The sequence below is a fragment of the Sorex araneus genome, chromosome 8 (genome assembly GCF_027595985.1).
Source record: "Sorex araneus isolate mSorAra2 chromosome 8, mSorAra2.pri, whole genome shotgun sequence".
Lineage (NCBI taxonomy): Eukaryota > Metazoa > Chordata > Mammalia > Eulipotyphla > Soricidae > Sorex > Sorex araneus.
In genome coordinates, this window is record NC_073309.1 from 56,144,201 (window position 1) to 56,163,988 (window position 19,788).

Sequence of the window (19,788 nt, forward strand, 5' to 3'; positions counted from 1 at the left end):
TGTGGAGCTTCCCCTGGGCCTTACTTTTTTATTCTTTTTCTTTTTTTGCTTTATGGGTCACACCTGGCAATGCACAGGGGTTACTCCTGGCTCTGCACTCAGGAACTACCCCTGGCAGTGCTCAGAGGACCATATGGGATGCTGGGAACTGAACCTGGGTCGGCTGTGTGCAAGGCAAACGCCCTACATGCTGTGCTATTGCTCCAGCCCCTGGGCCTTACTTTCATGGTAAAAGATTTTAAAGTTACGCTTAGAAAATTTTGTGGCTAAGGAATATTTGATATCTTAGATTTTGTCCAGTACATATTATACACAAATAATAAAGCAGTTTAAGTATTTTATACACAGGGGCTGGAGATATAGTATATTGGGAGAAGACATTTACCTTGCACGCAGCTGACAAGAGTTTGATCTCGGACCCCACCAGGGTTCCTGAACTCCCACCAGGAGTGATCCTTGAGCAGAGAGCCAGCAGTTGGCCCTGAACACCACTGGGTGTGGCCCCCCAACAAAAACCTCTTTAATGGAAAACCACTTTTGACCGGGCCCCTTATTGGTGAGTGCTAAGGGGTGCATGGCAGTGGTGGTGAAACTCGGTTTGTAATTAGAACAGATGGCTGTTGTGTGATGTTCACCTCCACCCACCGAACTGAGCCATGACAACTAGATCCTCACTTAAGATCTAGTTCCAGCAACAGCTGTAGGGCTGCAGTAGTGCATTCACAAACCCTGCGCATCCCTCTGTCCCCCAAGCACACCCAGCCTGCGGAGATGCAATTACTGATAGGAATTTGTTCTTAGCATTGGGGCTCAGGTACTAACACCCCTGGAATTTCCCCAGAGCCAGGAGAGCAAGGTGTCTTTTGTTACTTTGCCCAGATTTAGAGAAAGGCCTAAAGGCCACCTAGGGATGAGGGTCGGTTGCCAGGGGAACCAAACAATTGATTAGAGGGAACTTTTAGTCCCACCCCCCGGCTCCAGGGAGGGGCTGGAGCTGGAGATCAGTCACAATGGCCAACCAATCAAGCTTACGTGTTGAAGCGTCCTGCACCCTCCCCACCCCCACCCCCACCCCCACCCCCTTTTCACAGACGGGCAGACGGGGTTCAGAGCCTTTCCCGGCTGGACCACGGAGCTGCAGCGGAGAAAACCCTTCACCGCAGTGCCTGGGTTCTATCCTTTCGCAACACACCTGGGGACTGGTGAGTAAGATCTGGCGCTGTCCAACGGGCAAGGGGCTCCCAAGACCACTGAAATCTCAGGCTGGGCCGAAACAGCTGCGGAGGGGAGGTTTTGGGGGCCGCAGCTAGTGCTCCTAGATAATGACGCAGTAGCCAGTGATGGTGATGGCAGACCCACAGGAGCCCCATTTGCCTGGCTGGTGTTTGAGAATCGCAGGGTGATGGGGAGGAAGCTACGCACTGGACTTGGGGTCAGAACTGTGTATTTCATATATGCCACACAAATGCATACGCAATACACATACACACAACGCACAAATACATTCATAAAGGCGCGCACACACATACACATACAAACGGGCACACATGCAAACACACAGCTGGAGCTCCATACAAACAGGGATACACGTGCTCACAACCACAAAACTCGGCCACACACAGCCACGCAGAGTTCACATGTGCCACGACGGTGGTTTGCACGTGTGGGAGAGTGTTCGGGAGGGGGTGTCCACCATTCCGTTCTGTAGTCGTGTAGATTTAACCGGATTCATTCAGGAGTGTTCATGCAAGAGAAAAATGCCAAAACGCTGTCCAGGGGCAAGCGGGTGATGGGCAGGGTGGGCGTGAGCCACAAGTTACATCCCCCGCGTTCAAGGCAAATGTGGGGGATCAGTCTCTGAGGGCCCCCAGGACCTGCACCGCACGCTGGTTCAGGCTCCCCTGGGCACCGGGAAAAGCGCTGCTCACACCTGCCCCGCGGTATAGGCCCCGAGGAAATAAAGCTGCGCCACAGCCTCGTCTGCACTCGCCCCGCCCCGGCCCCTCAAACCCAGCCCCCGAGGGACGGAGTCCTGGCGGGGGCCGAGCTGCTGCTGTTGCCATGGAGACGCGCGTTCGGCACCCGGACGCCCCGCACGCGCTCGCCCCCGCGCCGCCGCGTGCACACGCAGGGCCGCGGGAGCCGCGGGGCCTTGTGGGAAGCGTAGTCTGGACACGGGATGCCGCGCGCGGCCTCGGGTCCGTGGCTCCGGCAGGGCGAGGCCCGGGCCCCCGAGGCTCCTGGCGGCGGCTAGCCTGGGCACGCCTGCAGTGCGCGTACGCGGGGCGTTCCCTCGGGCCGGGGGCCGAGGGTCGCGGGCCCCACGGCGGGCGTGGCAGCCGAGGAGAGCCGCGAGCCCGCATCCCCGGTTCGTTGCGGACGCGCGGGGCGGGGCCTGGGGCCGGGGAAGCCCTGGGGGCGGGGCCTCTCGGGGGCGGGCGGGGGCGGGGTCGGGGAGGTTCCGGAGGGGCGCTTCTGTCACACTGGAGAGCCTGAGTGAGGGGCTTCGTGGGCTCCTGCGCCTGTGCAGGGCGGGGGCGCATGCCGTGGGGCTGCGGCCTCCGCGTGGAGGATCTCCGCGGGGGGGGGTAGTGTGGGGGATGCTGTGGGGGGACGGGGATACTGTGGGGAGACAGTGGGGGTCTTGGATACTGTGGGGTGCACGCCTTGGGGGACGGGATGCTGAGCGGCTGCGCGCCTGGGGGAAGGGGATGTGCACTTAGTGAGGTACAGTGTTATGGGGATGTGGGGATCGGACAAGACCTCAGAGGCTGTCGGGTGAGGTGAGGGATGTAAGTGCTGGGGAGTGTCACCTCAGGGTTAGGCCCGAGTAAGGCCCCGTTTGGTGATTTTTAAAAAATTATTATTTTGGTTTTCTTGTATTTTGGTGTTACTCCTGGATCTTCACCCAGGAATTATTCTTGGAGGTGTTGGGGGGCCCTTATGGGATGCTGGGGGTCGAGCCTGGTTTGGCTGCAGGCAAGGCAAGAGCCCTCCCTGCTATGCTGCTACTCTGGCCTGATTGTGTGTCACACTTAGGTGATGAAGAATAGTGTAAACATAATTGGCAGAGAAAATGTTATGTTTTTTCTTGTGACTGACTTTCTGCTTTAACTTGTGGCCTGAAACTGAACATCACATGGGCAGAGGCAAGCAACATGATGTCATGTCAAACTGATGTTCCTTTTCCTGATAGGCTGAATTCCTTGGCAACCTGAGTTGAGGAATAGGACTGAATAAGACTCCGTGGTATGTGTAACTGTGTGCAGACAGCTGTGAGAAAGAGCAGGGCTGCTGCCTAGCCTGGGTGATCATTGCATATAAGGAATCAGAGAGGGAGCGGGGGGCACACCTTGCGATTACCTGGTAAATAATATAAAACATGACTTTGGTTTTTTTTTGTTTTGTTTTTTTAGGCCACACCTAGTAGTAGTACCTAGGGGCTACTCCAGAACAGTGCTGAGGGGAGCTCCTGGTGGTCCTCCTTGGAGGACCATGTGCCACGGATCAAACTGGGCCTCTTGCATGCAAAGCATGTACACTTGCCCTTTGAGCTAACTCCTTTGCCTTTTTTTTTTGCTTTGCTTTTTGGGTCACACCTGGTGATGCTCAGGGGTTACTCCTGGCTCATGCACTCAGGAATTACTCCTGGCGGTGCTCAGGGGACCATATGGGATGTGGGAAGTCAAACCTGGTCGGCCGCGTGCAAGACAAACGCTCTACCCGCTGTGCTATCGCTCCAGTCCCACTCCTTTGCCTTTAAAACATGATTTTTTAATTGCAAAAACTGAGATTTATTATGATGTAGGAGGCAAAGGTAGCACCACTGTTTGAAAATGCATCTAAACCAACTGACAGAGTGTTTCTGTGGGAAGGCTGCTTTGTGGGGTGTCTCTTGCTGTGTGGGTGTATTGGCCAAGTTTGCTAGTTTCCGGCAGAGAGCTTCATTCTCAGGCTGTGAGGCACTGGAGGCTGGAGTTGATGTGTGCTGGCTTGGACCACTATCTTCCTGCTCCCCTCTTCCAAGGTGCAGATCCCTCAACAGAGTGTCCAGGGGAGGCTCCCCGTCTCAGAACCCTCATATCTTCAGAGCCGCAGTCCCTGTGGCCAGGGAGATTTTCAGGTTTGGGGATAGGGCATGGCCTTTCAAGTCCCACTTCCTTTCCTGGCCAGATGAGGTTGCAGATGGCTTCCTGCAAGTCTGGCCTTTGTGGGGTGCAATGTTAGTCCCCACAGGAGTAGATGCACTTCAGGTGCTCATTTCCAGAGATGGACCCCACCCTGCTTGAACCCCATCAGACCAGCGTGGGTGGGCGCTCTATGGGCTGGCCCAGAAGGGCACTGGTCTCTGCTGATGAGTCAGGGTTCTTTGCTTATCCCACATTCCCGATTCTCTAGGAGCCCAGGACTTGACAGCTGTGATTTGTCACAGTGAAGGGCAGTGGCCAGCCTCTTGGGTATTTAGCCCAGCTGCTAGAGTCCTGGAAGTCGCACAGGTTGGTTTATCCCCAGGAAGAACTGGTAATGCTGAGTGGTCACTGAGGAGAGCTCCTTAGGACTCAGTGCCCAGAGTCATGGTTTCTCAGTATCTCCCCAAAATTCTGAAGAATCATGAGGTGCTTCGGGGGAGGAAAGAAGAACAAGTAGAAGGGGATGCCCAGCTGTTCATTCCCCAGGCTGTCTGCTATTCTTCCTTCCTCAGAAAACTGTAGGAGCTTCAAGTCCATTGCCCCCAATGGTGCTTTTCAGAGGCCACTGGCTGTCCGTGGGTGGGTCATCATACTCCAAGTTAGTCTGGAATGGTTCCATTTTGCAGGGTATTTGAGAAATGTTAACATTTGGTGAAGAATTGGGTGGTCATCATACTCACTTTGGATTTCTCAAAATGAGCAATGCAAGGTCCATCCCAAAAGACAAGGTGTCAGGACGGCAGCTGGTGGCTGGCAGAAGCATTCTGTTTGCATGCGTCCACCAGAGAACAGGCTCCTGCACCTCAGGACAGTGTTCCAGGAAGCACTTGGGCAGGTTCCTGCGTCAGTCTGTGAGGATTCTCCAGCCGCTGCTCTATGCCAGGCGAGCTTCAGTGCAGGGAGGGCTGTGATGCGAGGCCGGGTGCCTGTGCCATGTCCCAGCGCTGGGAAGCAGCTGTGCAAACACACTTGAAGCTTCCCCAGGAGGCTGCCTGCTGAGTCCAGTAGAACAGCAGAGCACAGACTCGGCATGGACTGCTCTAGTGCCAGCCTCCACGCTGAAGAAGGTGAAAATAAAGTCATTCTCCTTAGCTTTTCCTAAGCCTAAATGTTAAAGTTTGGATTCTAAATCATGAGTCTTAAAAACCCAGAATTTTTCTTATGTATCTCTAAATCACATTTTTGTTTTTGTTCTTGGTTTTGGGGTCACACTGCAGTGCTTAGGGTTGACTCCTGGCTCTGCACTTGGGGGATCACCCCTGGAAGTGCTGAGGGGACCATAGGCAGTGTTGGGATGTAACCAGGGTCACATGCACAAGACAAGCACCTTAATCCCTGTACTATCTCCAACCTAGTTTATCATATAAAATCTTCAAAATTCAGTGTTACACTTTGTGCCTTTGGATCTGGATGCTTTTTTATTTTGGGTGTTTTTGGCCACACCTGGAAGTACTCAGGGATTAGTTCTGGTTCTGTTCAGGGGTTACTCCTAGTTGTGCCAGGGATTGAACTGGGTCAGCTACATGCAGGGCCAGTGCCCTACCTGCTTACTATCTTGTTGGCCCCGCAGATGCAATTTTAATGGAAGATATTTCATCTATGTTAAAATTTCACAAAAGTTATCAATGGAAAATTGTGTTGGCATGCCCAAATTACTTCAGAGATACTGGAAATTTTTACAGTAACTAAACTGATAATTTTTTCTTTTAGATTATAATTTATTTTTGAATGATTGTTTTTATCACTTACCATCCCTTTTGCTGTTTAATGACTGGAACTGATTTAAGTGAGCTAACCCTTCCGAATCAGTTGTTTGCTCACTACCACAACCTTGCTGCTTCTCTCCATGCATCAACACACACTTACCTACCCCACCCAGAATGTTCTTACCCCACTAGTGCACACGTGGCTCCCTCTCCAGAGCACATCTTAATTTCCCACTCTGAGAAACACCTCTTCCTGTACACCATCATGCCTTCTCGCTCTGGTTCTTTTCCCCCATTGCAGTCTCTCCACTAACACTATGGCCCGAGTGGACTTCATTGCCCTGGGACCTTCCACTCGCTCAGTTCGTACTTATCAGATGAATGAGTAGCCATCTGCATGGTTCACAGTCCCCCTTCCAAAACCTTCAGTTATCTTCAAAGCAGATAGTGTGGGCCATCACACTGCTGAGCCCAGGAAAGGGCCGGGGTGCTGTTCTGCTGTGTTCCCTGTGTATCTGTGTGGAGAGGTTGTGCGTGTGTATGTCCAGAACCACCTGGCAGCCCCCTTCCTCACTGCTTCTCTTCTTCCCCAGGCCTGCTTACCTGTGCGAACGCCTAACAGGAGGAAAGGATGCCAGCTGCACGAAGGCGGTCCAAGCCAAAGGTAAGGCAAGTCCACTTCCCTCCATCTGGACACTGGCTCTCCTGCCTGAGCAGACCAGTGCTGGCCTGGTCTTGGGGGACTGTGAGGGCTCCAGTGACACATGAGGCCACTCAAGGCTCTGTCCTTCTTTGCTCAGTGTGCACCTGGCCTTTGGCTTTTTTTTTTTCTTTCTGGGTCACACTGTGCGATGCACAGGGGTTACTCCTGGCTCATGCACTCAGGAATTACTCCTGGTGGTGCTTGAGGGACCATATGGGATGCTGGGAATTAAACTCGGGCCGGCCACATGCAAGGCAAACACCCTACCCGCTGTGCTATCACTCCAGCCCCTGGCCTTTTCTTTAGGGTCTCTGTGGGTGCTTGGAGCAGAACCCAGCCCAGGGGTTGAACAGAAAAACCATGCATTTTTTTTTGTTTTGTTTTTTGGGGACCATATCTAATGATGCTTACTTCTGGCTCTGCACTCAGGAATCACTTTTGACAGATTGGGGGGATCATATAAGATGCCAGGGATCAAACCTGGGTTGGCTGCGTGCAAGACAAGCGCTTTACCCACTTTCCTATCGCTCTAGCCCCAAGCACTGTGCATTTTATTTTATTTTATTTTTGCTTTGTTGGGTCACAACCTGGCGATGCACAGGGTTTACTCCTGGCTTTGCACTCAGGAATTACTCCTGGTGGTGCTTGGGGGACCATATGGGATGCTGGGAATCAAACCTGGGTTGGCCACATGCAACGCAAACGCCCTACCTGCAGTGCTATTGCTCCAGCCCCGCACTGTGAATTTTAGAGGTGGCTGTGGTACCTAGGTGGGAGTCCCCTGGCTAAGAGGGAGTCCCTGTCACATAGTTAGCCTCTTATGTCACCAGGGATTTGTTTTTTTTTTTTTTTCTTTTTGGGTCACACCCAGCGATGCTCAGGGGTTACTCCTGGATTTGCAGTCAGGAATTACTCCTGGTGTGCATGGGGGACCATATGGGATGCCGGGGATTGAACCCGGGTCGGCCGCGTGCAAGGCAAACGCCATACCCGCTGTGCTATCACTCTGGCCCCGGGATTTGTATTTTGTTTCCTCATACAATCTGCCTTTACAAGGAGAAACAGAGCCAACTTTTGAGTCTGCATGTAGCCCTGTCTGTGTCCATTGGAGCTGGTGTGGTGAAGCGGTAAAGCCAGTGATCAGCATGCTCACATCATGTGGTCAGGTGACTCTGACCTGTAATTTGAACGAAATTTCTCATAACAATTTAGTTGTCTATATTCAGTGTATTTGATGCTATAATAAATTCATAAACTTGGCTAATTAAAACAGTAACACATGCTGGGGATGTGGTTCAGTGACAGAGCATGTGCCCTGGGTTCAATTCCTGGTACTTGTGGACAACTCCATAGATCCCGGTGTTCAGCATAACTTAGTTGGGTCTTGCCTCTGCTTTGAACCAGGCTAAAATCAGAGTGTTTACCTCACCTGGGCCTTGGTTCTCCTCTTAATCCACTGGTCATTGGCAGGATTCAGTTCTTTCTCATATCTACCTTGTGGATTCTCTTGTAGCTCCCTTCTTCCATCTGAAGGCTGCTGGGAGTAGCTCATTCCAGCTTTGACTCCCCTGAGCTCCCTTTTCTGTTATTCCCCTCTGTCACCAGCTGCAAAAAATGCTCTACCCCTACGCGCTCCTGTGATTGGTTACACTGGACACAGTGGTCTATTTTGAGATCAGCTGCTCTTGGTGACCTCAGCTATATCTGCCTAGAACCTTCTGCCCTACTTAACATATTCATGTGCTCGTTAGAGAACCAGAGGTTTGGAGCCTGAGCTAGCAGTCCAACGACCCAGACTGAACCCCAGCTTTCCCATTTACTAGCTGTGAGGCCTTCAGTAAGTCACCTTCGCTTCAGGCCTCTCAGTCACATTGCTCTGTGCCTCAGTCATTGGCTAATGTGAGCTACAACTGTTACCATCACTTAACCACCTTTCTGTCAAATAGCCACATAGATGACAGGTTCCAACAAGCTGTAGAAAACAACTGGAACTCCAGATATTTCTGGAATATCTCCTGTTAGGGAAAATACTGGGTGTGTGTTTCCCTAGTTATGTGGAAAGATAAGCCTGTGGTAAAAGGACATTGATTTTCCCATCACAGGCACCAGTGACGTTTGGGGATCTTGCCATCTACTTCTCCCGGGAGGAGTGGGAATGGCTGAGTCCCATTCAGAAGGAACTGTATGAAGATGTTATGCTGGAGAACTACCAGAATCTGGTATCTGTTGGTAAGAATCTCCCACAACAGTTTACAACTGGTCCAATGAGCATGTGTATCAGCCACTCTATATAGGAAAACAAGCCACTTTAGAGCTTTCTTGAGATTTATTTATATACTATTAAGTCACCCACATAGAATACATGATTCTGGGGTCCAGAGTTTATTCAGAGTTGTGTCATCATCATGACTACAGACATGAATCAGTCTTTTAGTTTTTGGTCACACTTGGTGGTACTCAGGGCTTACTCCTGGCTCTGTGCCCAGGAATCATTCCTGATGGGGTTGGGGGGACTATATAGGATCAGGGATTGAACCTGGGTCGGTTGTGTGCAAGGCAAATGCCCTACCTGCTGTACTATCACAATCACTCTGGCCTCAAGAATCTTGTTGTTGTCCCCCAAAGAAACCTTATTCCCATTAGCAGTTGCCATTCATTTTCCCTGGCCCATTAGACCTGCCATCACCCCAGATTAGGAAACCTGCTTTTTATCTGTGAATTTGCCTATTCTTGGTATATCATAGAAATGGAACCTCAGTACAGTCCTTTGTGTATGTAGCTTTCCCCCACTAGTGTTCTAAGGGGTCATCTACACTGTGATAATTCAGTACCTTTTTATGGCTAAAAAGTCTGCATTTATTTCTTCATCAGCTGATGGGCATTAGGACTGTTTCCACTCTGGTAATCACAAATGTGCTGCTATGAATTCCCACATGCAAGGTTTTGTACAGTCACGTATCATTTCTTGGTACATCCCTAGGAATGGAATTGGTAGTCACAGAATAATTATATATGAATCTCTTGGGCATAACTCAATTGTCTGACTAGAGAGGAGTTGAGACTGGGAGTGTGGTTCAGTGGTGAGTGCATGCTTGCATGTGTGAGGCTCTAGGTTCAGTTTCTGACATTGAAAACAATGTAAAAAACTGACTTAACAGGTACTGTAAAAAGATGAATAGTGGCCGCCAAAGTAACAGATGGCAACTACAGGGAATAACTGCTATGCTGGGATTGGGGAACAAAGGGAAGACCCTGGGGACTCTCGGCCTTAATAGAAGGAACTCAGACTTCTGAGGTAGAAGTGAGTATGGCACCTGGTTCTTTATTCTTCTGAGGGGGCAGGAGAGGCCATTTTCCAGGCCATACTTTAGTACAATAGAAATTGAAATGGCCAGAACCTCTGTGGGTGGATGGACAGGGCAGAGCAGGTCTCACAAAAGGAACAGTTGTGGGGTTTGGAACTGAAAGAGTTACTTCATAATCAGTTTCAGGAGTTTCTGTCCAACTTTCCAGGAACATGGTTCACTCTGGAGATTTAGGAACAGACAACTCTGGTATCCCACACTTTGATCACGACGCTCCAGTCATTCAGAGTCTTCCCGGCCGTGTGTTCCGCGACCTTACTCCCATTAACACTGGGCTAGGCTTTGATGGCAGCTGCCCCCACCAGATTCAATTCTGATGTTTCTCTCATGTTGCAGGACTTGCCTCTCGGAGGCCAAATGTGATCACTTTACTGGAGAAAGGGAAGGTGCCGTGGACTGTGGAGTCAGCTAGAAGAAGCCGGGGCTCAGGTGAGTGGCAAAAAACTCAGATTAGATCAACATTCTGTGTAAGGACAGATGCAACTGTGTGAAGGGAAATCCCATCAGATAGGACAGTCACTTTCCCACTATTTTCTTGCTTTCATGGCTTGGAAAGTTAGATATAATTATTTTTGCTCCTTTTCTATTTATTTTTGGCATGCATATCTTCATCTTTTTTTGTTTTTTAATTTTTGGGCCACACCCAGCAATGCTCAGGGGATCCCCCCAGTTCTGTACTCAGGAATCACTTCTGATGTGTTTGGGGGATGGGATCCTGGGGATCAAACTCGGGTTGACTATGTGCAAGCAAGTGCCTAACCCACTCTGGCCCTACCTCTTTTTTTAAAAAAAAAAATAAGGGGCCGGAGCGATAGCACAGCGGGTAGGGCGTTTGCCTTGCACGCGGCCGACCCAGGTTCGATCCCCGGCATCCCATATGGTCCCCCGAGCACCGCCAGGAGTAATTCCTGAGTGCAGAGCCAGGAGTAACTCCTGAGCATCGCTGGGTGTGACCCAAAAAGCAAAAAAAAAAAAAAAAAAAAGTAAAAAAAAAATAATTAGTCTTTTCTTTTGGGATTTTTCATCTCCAGTTATCTGCAGTTTAAAAATGACATGGCCACTGGAGAGATAGTACAGCAAGTAGGGCACTTGTCTTGCTCATCAAGGAAAAAAAAATCAGGGCAATGATACACCTGTGTGTAAGTTTCTTCCTGTGCTTCGGACTCTGAGATGTTAGATCTTTGATTTAGTGCTTGTTAACTTAGGGGAGATTCTCAGTCTTTGCTTTATTTTCAATTTTTAAAATTTTTGGGTTACACCCAGCAATACTCAGCGGTTACTCCTGGCTGGGCACTCAGGTGGTGCTCAGGGGACCATATGGGATGCCGGGGATTGAACTCAGGTTGGCTGTGTGCAAGGCAAATGCCCTACCCACTGTACTATTGCTCCAGTCCTTCAGTCTTTGCTTTAGATGTTTTTCCTTTGCCTTTTTTCTATTCCTTCATTCCCAGTACACACGTAATTTTCTTTCTTTCTCAGTTTTCCCAGTCTATATTTCTTTCAGTCTTTGCCCTCCTGGATTCCCAGTTGTCAGAAAATATACAGATAAATCCTTTTGTTTGTAGAATCTTCTTTTGTTTACATCAAATCATCTAGCTTATAAAAGGCATATTTTCATTTATATTATGTTTTTTATATATGACAATTTGTTTTGGGTTTTCTGTGGGACTTTCCTTATTGCTTACATTACCCATCTTTTCTAATAGATTCTGCACCTTTTCCTCTGGCGCCTTAGCACTTTAATCATACTTGTTTTCAATTTTGGTCCAATAATTCCAACATTCCTGTGATATTTACTCAAATTTCTGAAGAGCTATATATAATGTATCAGTTACAAAGACCTTCTGTCCACTAGTCTTTTTTTTTTCTTTTTTGGGTCAAGCCCAGCAATGCTCAGGGTTACTCCTGGCTCTGAACTCAGGAATTACTCCTGGTGGTGCTTGGGGGACCATATGGAATGTCAGGGATTGAACCCTGGTTCAGTTTTTTTTCTTTTGATGGGGCATAGCTGTGCTCAGAGCTTACTTCTGACTGTGCTCAGAGCTTACTCCTGGCTGTGTTCAGGGATCACTCCTGGCAAGGTTCAGGGGGACATATAGGGTGGTGGGGATGGAACCTGGGTGAGGTGTGTCAAGCACCCTGCCCACTGTACTATCTTTCCAGCCCCGATTTTAACCTTGTACTGAGCTTATGCCTTTAGAAAATTTTATGCTTATGCTTATTTCTCGATTTTATTCTTCCACATTAAGTGGGACTGGATGGTTAGAACCATCTGGAATTAGGTATTTCATTTCTGTAGGTTAGTTAGACTGTGCTAAAAACAGAACAGATAGTTTCTGATTCTTGCAGTTTTTCCTCACAGTAGGCTGTTAGAAGGGAAAAATGAGGGGACCAGAGAGATGGTACAGTGGGCAGGGCATTTGCCTTGCATGGAGCCAACCCAGGTGAAATCCCTAGTACCCCATATGGTCCCTGAGCCCATGAGTACAGAGCTGGGAGTAAGCCCTAGGCATGCTGGGTGTGACCCAAAAACAAACAAAAATTCCCAGTGAGGCTGCTCTTTAAGACCATGCTCTCTCTTGAATACATATCTCTTCCTTTAACATGTATCTTGCTACTTGTCAGTATCTTTGATTGCATTCTCCATTCTGGAGAAGTTCATGTTTTCTCTTGAACACGTACTCTCTCTCCTCTCACATCTTCCTTTTTTGTGGGAAGAAGAGTTTGGGCTATTACTGATAATGCTGATAACTCTTGGCTCTGCACTCAGGACTAGTGGTGCTTGGGGGAATCATATAGCATGCTGGGGACAGAACCTGGGTCAGTGCAAATGCCTACCTGCTGTACCTATCTGCTTTGGCTCCCCTCCCCTGATATCTTTCTTTTTTTTTTTTTTTTTTTTTCTTTTTGGGTCACACCTGGCGATGCACAGGGGTTACTCCTGGCTCTGCACTCAGGAATTACTCCTGGCGGTGCTCAGGGGACCATATGGGATGCTGGGAGTCGAACCCGGGTCGGCCGCGTGCAAGGCAAACGCCCTACCCGCTGTGCTATCTCTCCAGCCCCACCCCCTGATATCTTTCTAAACAGGTTTCATTCAATAAAAACTATCTTGCCTCATTAAGAAAATAAATCAAAGGAACTGTGCTCTGACATATTTTCAAAATGGTTCTGCTGGCAATCCAAAAGTTTTCTCTGATGGTGTGAGAATCTGTTCAAGCTCCTAAAAGTAAATCTCAGAATATTTCAAGTATCTGCTGTATGACTATTTAAACTATAGTTCTTTAGTCTGAGACTTTAGGAAGCCTCCAGAAATTTATCAGTTTAGATTTTACTACCTAGACATAGGTTTCCTAGTGGCTTTCCTTATGAGTCCCTACTCTGGTGAGCCACAGCTACATTTCTTCCATTTGTGTGTTCAGTCTTTGGTAGCAGTCATTTTGCCATATATCCTCACCATTGTAATGAAATGGTTGCTTTTCTTTTTCCAGTTTGCATAGTGTTGTTTTATTTGTTGCTACGATGAAGTGGCAGTTTTCAAGCATATTTCATGAGGAATCAAAAAATAAGAAATAGTTATTAGTCTTAAAATGTTAAAAATAATTTGGTCTGAGCAATGGTACAATGGGTAGGGATCTTGCTTTGTATGCAGCCAACTTGGGTTCGATCCCTGCCATCCAAGTGGTATCTTTGAGCCTGAAGAGTGATCCCTGAGCACAGGGCCAGGAGTATAAACCCTGAGCACCACTAGTTGTGGTTCTTGCTCAAAAAAAAAAAATGTGCACTGACTCCTCTCTAGAGAAGCCCATGTTCTCTAGGCCGGAGAGGCAGTACAATGGGTAAGCTTTCCTTATATATGACCAACCTGGGTTCGATCCCTGGAATTCTGTATGGTTTCCCAAATCTGCCAGGAGTGAACCCTGAGCACAGACCCAGGAGTAACCCCTAAACCAAAAATAATAGCCCAAAACCAAAAATAATTAAATTTTTTTCTAATTATATTGAGGTATAATTTGTAAATCAGAAATTTATCTAAGTGTTTTTGATAAATTTATGGAAAGTGTAAAGCCAGGGGCCAGAGTGATAGCACAGCGGGTAGGGCGTTTGCCTTGCACGCGGCCGACCCGGGTTCAATCCCCGGCATCCCATATGGTCCCCCAAGCACACCAGGAGTAATTCCTGACTGCAAATTCAGGAGTAACCCCTGAGCATCGCTGGGTGTGACCCAAAAAAAGCAAAAAAAAAAGTGTAAAGCCATACCATATTACAATTTTAGGGCATTTTAATTGGCTCAATAAAATCCCTTATGCCCACTTACAGTAAATCCCCATCTCATCTCCATTAATTTACATTCTATATGTAGTCTGCTGTGTAATCCCCTCATGCGTGTGGAGCCGTGTAAACTCCTCTTGTGGGGGGATTACATATTAAAGGATGTTTTCTGCCTGCTGCTTTCCCACCTGGGACAGCTGTTGTCTTAGATGGCTGAAAGAAGGAGGGCCAAGCTGGTTGGTGACTAGTTGCCATTTATTCTATCTCCTGGCTCTCTCCAACCCTCTCTCTCTTTCTCTCTCTCTCTCAAACCGCAGAATTCTTTCTTCCTGATGTATCTGTCTCCTCTATCTCTCTTTCTGCTGTCTCTCCCTCTCCTTTCCTTCTCCTTCAATCCCCCTTCTCTCCCCGAAACTGCTCCTTTTCTTCCTCTCACCACGACCCCCAACCACACCTCCCCATGGGAAGTGCAATCAAAAATGTTTTTCCAGTCTTCCTGACCACCTGCAGCCCACAAGGGCAAAACAGCCCTTAAGGTGTGTTTCTCCTCTCCTTAGACCAGCAACTTAATTAACATCTTTAATTCTGCTACCTAATAGTTAGCATTCTGTATGGATACAGTTAATAGACACATTTAGGCTTATAGAGTGACTCTCCTGGGGACATTGCACCACAGACTCAGACTACAGTGCTCAGGCCAGATCAATCATTCCTAACCCCAGCAGGGTCGAAGTGTAGTTATTACTTTTGTATCATGACAGAATTTGTCCATGACCGAGCTCTTAACTTATAGTTAAGTATTATGGCACTTTGGCGAGGCCAAAAGTTTGGCCATTTCGATGCCAGAGTAGCTAGCTCACCACTTGCCCTGGGTCCATCCAATACCACGTCGGGACCTTGCTTTTGGGGATCTAGGAAGTAAGGGCAACTGAGGCTTAAGTTAAGAGAGCAGATGTCCAGGAGGTAATACTATCTGGAGTCAATCAACACCCAAGTCACAGGCTTGTCTTTTCAACTGTCTTCCTGTATCCATACAAAAAGCAATTGCTCTGAAATAACTAACCATGCAAAGGACAGTAAGGAGAAAAGAAAGACAATATTTACAAGTCTGAGTCTGATCAGGAGACAAAGATAATTGACAGGTTAACGGGCAATCAACAAACACAAGCTCCCAGCAGCTATGGAGGAAGGGCAAATAAACATTATCTTACAGTCTGCCATTGGATTTTTCTGTACACATTAATAAAATTACACTGATTTAACAAACAACCCGTGAGTTTAATGTGATATATGGTATGAACATATTCTATAAACAAAACCTTATTCACTTCAGAGTAAAAACTTTTCAGTTATTAAATATTAAAATTATTTATCGTAACTGGAACACGCTAAAAAGAGTGGAAGATATTAACTGAAGAGCTGGTACAGGAGTAAAGGCACTTGCTTTGCATGTACAACCACCCAGTTCTATCCCCAGTACCACATATGAATTCATGAGCATAGAGCCAGTTATAAGCCCTGAGCATCTCCAGGTAAGGCCCAACTCCTCCCCATAAAGAGACAATAAAAAACTTCTGTTCTGCTTATCATCATTGATATTATGGCTAATAATGATGATTGCCTGGAAGCTTCGTTTCTTCAGCACAAAATTTAATTTGTTGATGTCTTTCAGACTCAGGGTCTAAAGGTGGGACCAAGAAGTTACCTCCAACTCACTGGAGCAAAGATGGGCAAAACATCTGTCAAAAACCAATTTCTGCACCACAGAAAACTCCCACAGGAAAGAAAGGCTGCACAAAAAATTCAAATCTATTAAAATCTAAGAAAGTGCGTTCAGGGAAGAAAAATTTAAAATGTGGTGACTGTGGGAAAACCTTTAGTAGCAGCTTATCTCTTAAACTCCATCAGAATTTGCATACTGAAGAGAAGCCTTATGAGTGCAGTAATTGCAGAAAATCTTTTAGACAGATCTCATCCCTAATTCTTCATCAGAAAATTCATAGTGGAAGGAAAATTCATGAATGTGATAAATGTGGAGAAAACTTTATTCAAAGAACAACCCTTATTCTACATGGGAAAACTCATAATGGAAAAGAAACTGACTGTGGGAAGACCTTGAGTCAATGCCTGTCTCTCTCTGTACCTCAGAAAATTCACGTGGTTGAGAAAGCTAACCAGTGTAGAAAATGTGAGAAAGCTCTCACTCATACATCATCTTTTTCACTGCGTAAGAAAATTCATGGTAGAAAGAAAACACACAAGTGCAATAAATGTGGGAAACGCTTCAGAAAGAAGTCAGTGTTTGTTAGACATAAAAGGCATCATACTGGAGAGAAAACCCATGAAAATAAGAAATCCTTACGTCAGAATCTACAGAAGAAACGTCTCCATTTAGAAAATCCTTATAAATGCAAGAAATGTGGGAAATCCTTTAGTAGGATTTCATCCATTGTGCTTCATCAGAGAATTCACATGTCAGAGAAGTCCCTTAAGTGTGGTAAATGCAAGAAGGCTTTCAAACGACTGTCAACCCTTATTCTACATTTAAAAGCTAAAAACTGCAAGAAAGTGTATGAATGCAATAAGTGTGAGAAGATCTATAATAGATATTTGTCCTTTATTCAACATCAGAAAATTCATGCAAGGAAAAAGAAACTGTTTGAATGTAAGGAATGTGGGAAAATGTTTTCTGGAACTGCGAACCTTAAAATACATCAGAATATTCATTCTGAAGAGAAGCCTTTCAAATGCAACAAGTGCAGTAAAGTGTTTGGCCGACAATCTTTTCTTATTGAGCATCAAAGAATTCATACTGGAGAAAAACCCTATCAATGTGAGGACTGTGGGAAAGCCTTCAGTCACCGAATATCTCTTACTCGACATAAGAGGATTCATACCGAAGACAGACCATATGAATGTGACCATTGTGGGAAGGCATTTAGTCAGAGTGCACACCTTGCCCAACATGAAAGAATTCATACTGGAGAAAAACCATACACATGTAAAACATGTGGGAAGGCCTTCAGTCAGCGCACATCCCTTATTCTGCATGAAAGAAGTCATACTGGCGAAAAGCCCTATGAATGTAATGAATGTGGAAAGGCATTCAGTAGTGGGTCAGATCTTATCCGGCATCAGCGAAGTCATTCTTTTGAGAAACCCTATGAATGCAGTAAGTGTGGGAAAGCTTATAGCCGGAGCTCCTCCTTGATTCGACATCAAAATTCACATTCTGAAGGAAAAGCTAAACGCCGTGGTAAAAATGCAAAAGCAGAGTGAGGCTGTCAGAATTGCAGCCACAGAAACATGGAAAATGCACATGTCTGTAACACTGATAAAATGGGACCACTTGATGTGTTCCAATTCGAAAGCCAAAGAGCAAGTCATTGATGACTTTTTTACGTACAGATTTGAAATTAGCCGAGATGGTGATCTTACTATATGTCTTAATTTTAGAGCAGTAAGAGCAAATCATTTTAGTAAAAACCATACTTAATTTGATGAGTTTCTGGTGTTTACTGATGTGATTTTAAAGTTGTCTCATTGGTCTTGTACAACAAAGTGAAACTGTGAAGTCTATTTTTGTGGATAGGACTTTGTTCATTAGAAATAGAATTAACACATATATGGGACTTCCTGAAAACCAGAGTGCCACTTTAAGCCAGCAGAAATTACAAGTGAGAATAAAGAGGAATTGTCTTTAAGTGTATAAAAATAGCTATCATATTTGTACAGAATGAACTTCAAAGCAGGGAGAAATTGTTTTGTGTCATTTGAAAATACAGTGTTTATATTTATATAACAAATATTGGTATTTTTATGTAAGAACATTGTGTATTAAGTGACTTGTATATGTAGTGCTTTGGACTATGTCCCTCCAAAATTCCTATGTTGCAGGGCTAGAGCAATAGTACACAGGTGGGGATTTGCCTTGCATGTACGCAGCTGACCTAGATTCAACCCCCAGCATCTCCTATATACACCCCAAAGCACTCCCAAGAGCCGGTGTGGCCCCCTAATAAAAAACAACAGAAACACAAAATACATATGCTGCAATCCAATCCTCAATGTGTCTGGAAATGAGGCCTTTGGAAAGTAATATTTCAGACGAGTGTCCTTAAAAGAAAGCCAGAAGCTTGCTGTCTGCCATGAGGATAGAACAGGAGATAGTGTCTCCATGCCATGAAAATGATTCTCATCTGTATCCCACCATGCTGGCATCCTCCTCTTGGACTTTCAGACTCCAGAACTGTAAATAATTTCTTTTGCCACCCATTCTTTGTAGCTTTGTATGGCAGCCTGAGCTAATTTATAGATCTGTGTACTTAGCTAATTTATGGTTCTATATACCAACCAAACTCTTTTCTTGTTACCTGTTTGCCATGTAGCTTTCAGTTGCCTTTTTTAGGTTGTGTAAAATATGTAAGAAATAAAACCTGGAAAACTTTTCAGTGATTGAGTTATACGCAGTTTTATTCTTTCTGTATTGGACTTTCTTCCACAGCAGCTGTTTTTTGAGGGAATCACACCCAACTGCTAGGGGTTTCTTTCCTCCCTTTCCTGGTACACACATATATCCCTTTTCTTTGTTCATTTCCTGCCAGTCTTTTCAGGCCATACCAAATCAATGGTTGTATACCTAATACACAGAAACTACTAAAACACTGGGATTTTTATGAAAGAATTATAATCTGGAGTAACAGATCAAGTGCAAAACCTGTGGATTGTATCAATGAGGGTCAGAGTTAAGAATTTTGGGGGGGCTGGAGCGATAGCACAGCGGGTAGGGCGTTTGCCTTGCACGCGGCCGACCCGGGTTCTAATCCCAGCATCCCATATGGTCCCCTGAGCACCGCCAGGGGTAATTCCTGAGTCAAGAGCCAGGAGTAATCCCTGTGCATCGCCGGGTGTGACCCAAAACCTCCCCCCCCAAAAAAAAAACAAATCCCAGCATCCCATATGGTCCCCTGAGCACCACCAGGAGTAATTACTGAGTGCAGAGCCAGGAGTAACCACTGTGCATAGTCAGGTGTGACCCCAAAAGCAAAAAAACAAAACAAAAAGAATTTTGGGGGGGGGCAGTTAGACCACACCTGGTGGTGCTTACTTCAAAATTCGGGATCATTCCTGGCAGGCTCAGGTTCCAGGGATCGAATATGTGGTTCCAGAGATTGAACCCAGGATGGCAGCATGCAAGTCAAATGCCCTACCTGCTGCACTGTCATTCCAGTTAGGAATTTTTTATGGGAGGAAAAGATGAAGATGAGAGATCAGTGGTTAGGGAAAAAGAATTGGTTAGCGTTAACATCTTAAGCTATTTTGCCTGAGTGCATAGCCAGGAGCTATGAACTCATTAATTGGTTAATAAGTTTTATCCTTTAGAAAGGACAAAAAAGGGAACTGAGTGATCATTGTCCTCTGGGTAAAAGTCCATAATCTCAAACAGTTGCTTAAGATTCCTGAAAATAGTTGCTTTTGACGTAGTCCAGAGTTGAACTCTCTAATTAAACTAAACAGACAATGCAGTTAATCTCTAAAGGCTCTCAATCCTG

General features: G+C 46.3%; 2 protein-coding genes across 9 annotated transcripts in view; one reads left to right on the forward strand and one right to left on the reverse strand.

Annotated features, from left to right (window-relative positions):
- The first annotated feature begins 1,085 nt into the window (after positions 1–1,085).
- On the forward strand, positions 1,086–18,687 carry ZNF667 (zinc finger protein 667). Of its 6 annotated transcripts, XM_055145367.1 has the most exons (6): positions 3,259–4,027; positions 4,399–4,496; positions 6,490–6,560; positions 8,702–8,828; positions 10,301–10,393; positions 15,909–18,687. In XM_055145367.1, the coding sequence occupies exons 3-6, from the start codon at positions 6,528–6,530 to the stop codon at positions 17,513–17,515; spliced, it is 1,860 nt and encodes a 619-aa protein (XP_055001342.1). In that variant the 5' UTR covers positions 3,259–4,027; positions 4,399–4,496; positions 6,490–6,527; the 3' UTR covers positions 17,516–18,687. The 6 variants fall into 6 exon arrangements, with proteins under 6 accessions (XP_055001337.1, XP_055001341.1, XP_055001343.1 ...); XM_055145362.1 differs by lacking the exons at positions 3,259–4,027; positions 4,399–4,496 and adding an exon at positions 1,086–1,202; XM_055145366.1 differs by lacking the exons at positions 3,259–4,027; positions 4,399–4,496 and adding an exon at positions 2,153–2,368.
- ZNF583 (zinc finger protein 583) overlaps positions 4,505–19,788 on the reverse strand; it is a 31,714-nt gene continuing 16,430 nt past the window's right edge. For 2 of the 3 annotated variants that reach the window (XM_055145320.1, XM_055145319.1), the window contains exon 4: positions 4,505–5,248. In XM_055145320.1, the coding sequence (XP_055001295.1) occupies positions 4,881–5,248 (368 nt within the window). In that variant the 3' untranslated portion in view covers positions 4,505–4,880. The remainder of the gene's footprint in view (positions 5,249–19,788) is intronic. The other variant, XM_055145327.1, reaches the window with a different exon arrangement.

What these genes read in the sequence shown, in the direction of transcription:
- ZNF667 (XM_055145362.1), top strand. Translation starts at nt 6,528, where the DNA reads ATGCCAGCTGCACGAAGGCGGTCCAAGCCAAAG. An exon ending in CCAGAATCTGGTATCTGTTG is followed by an intron (nt 8,829 to 10,300) that starts GTAAGAATCTCC and finishes CTCATGTTGCAG; the next exon opens with GACTTGCCTCTCGGAGGCCA. An exon ending in TAGAAGAAGCCGGGGCTCAG is followed by an intron (nt 10,394 to 15,908) that starts GTGAGTGGCAAA and finishes GATGTCTTTCAG; the next exon opens with ACTCAGGGTCTAAAGGTGGG.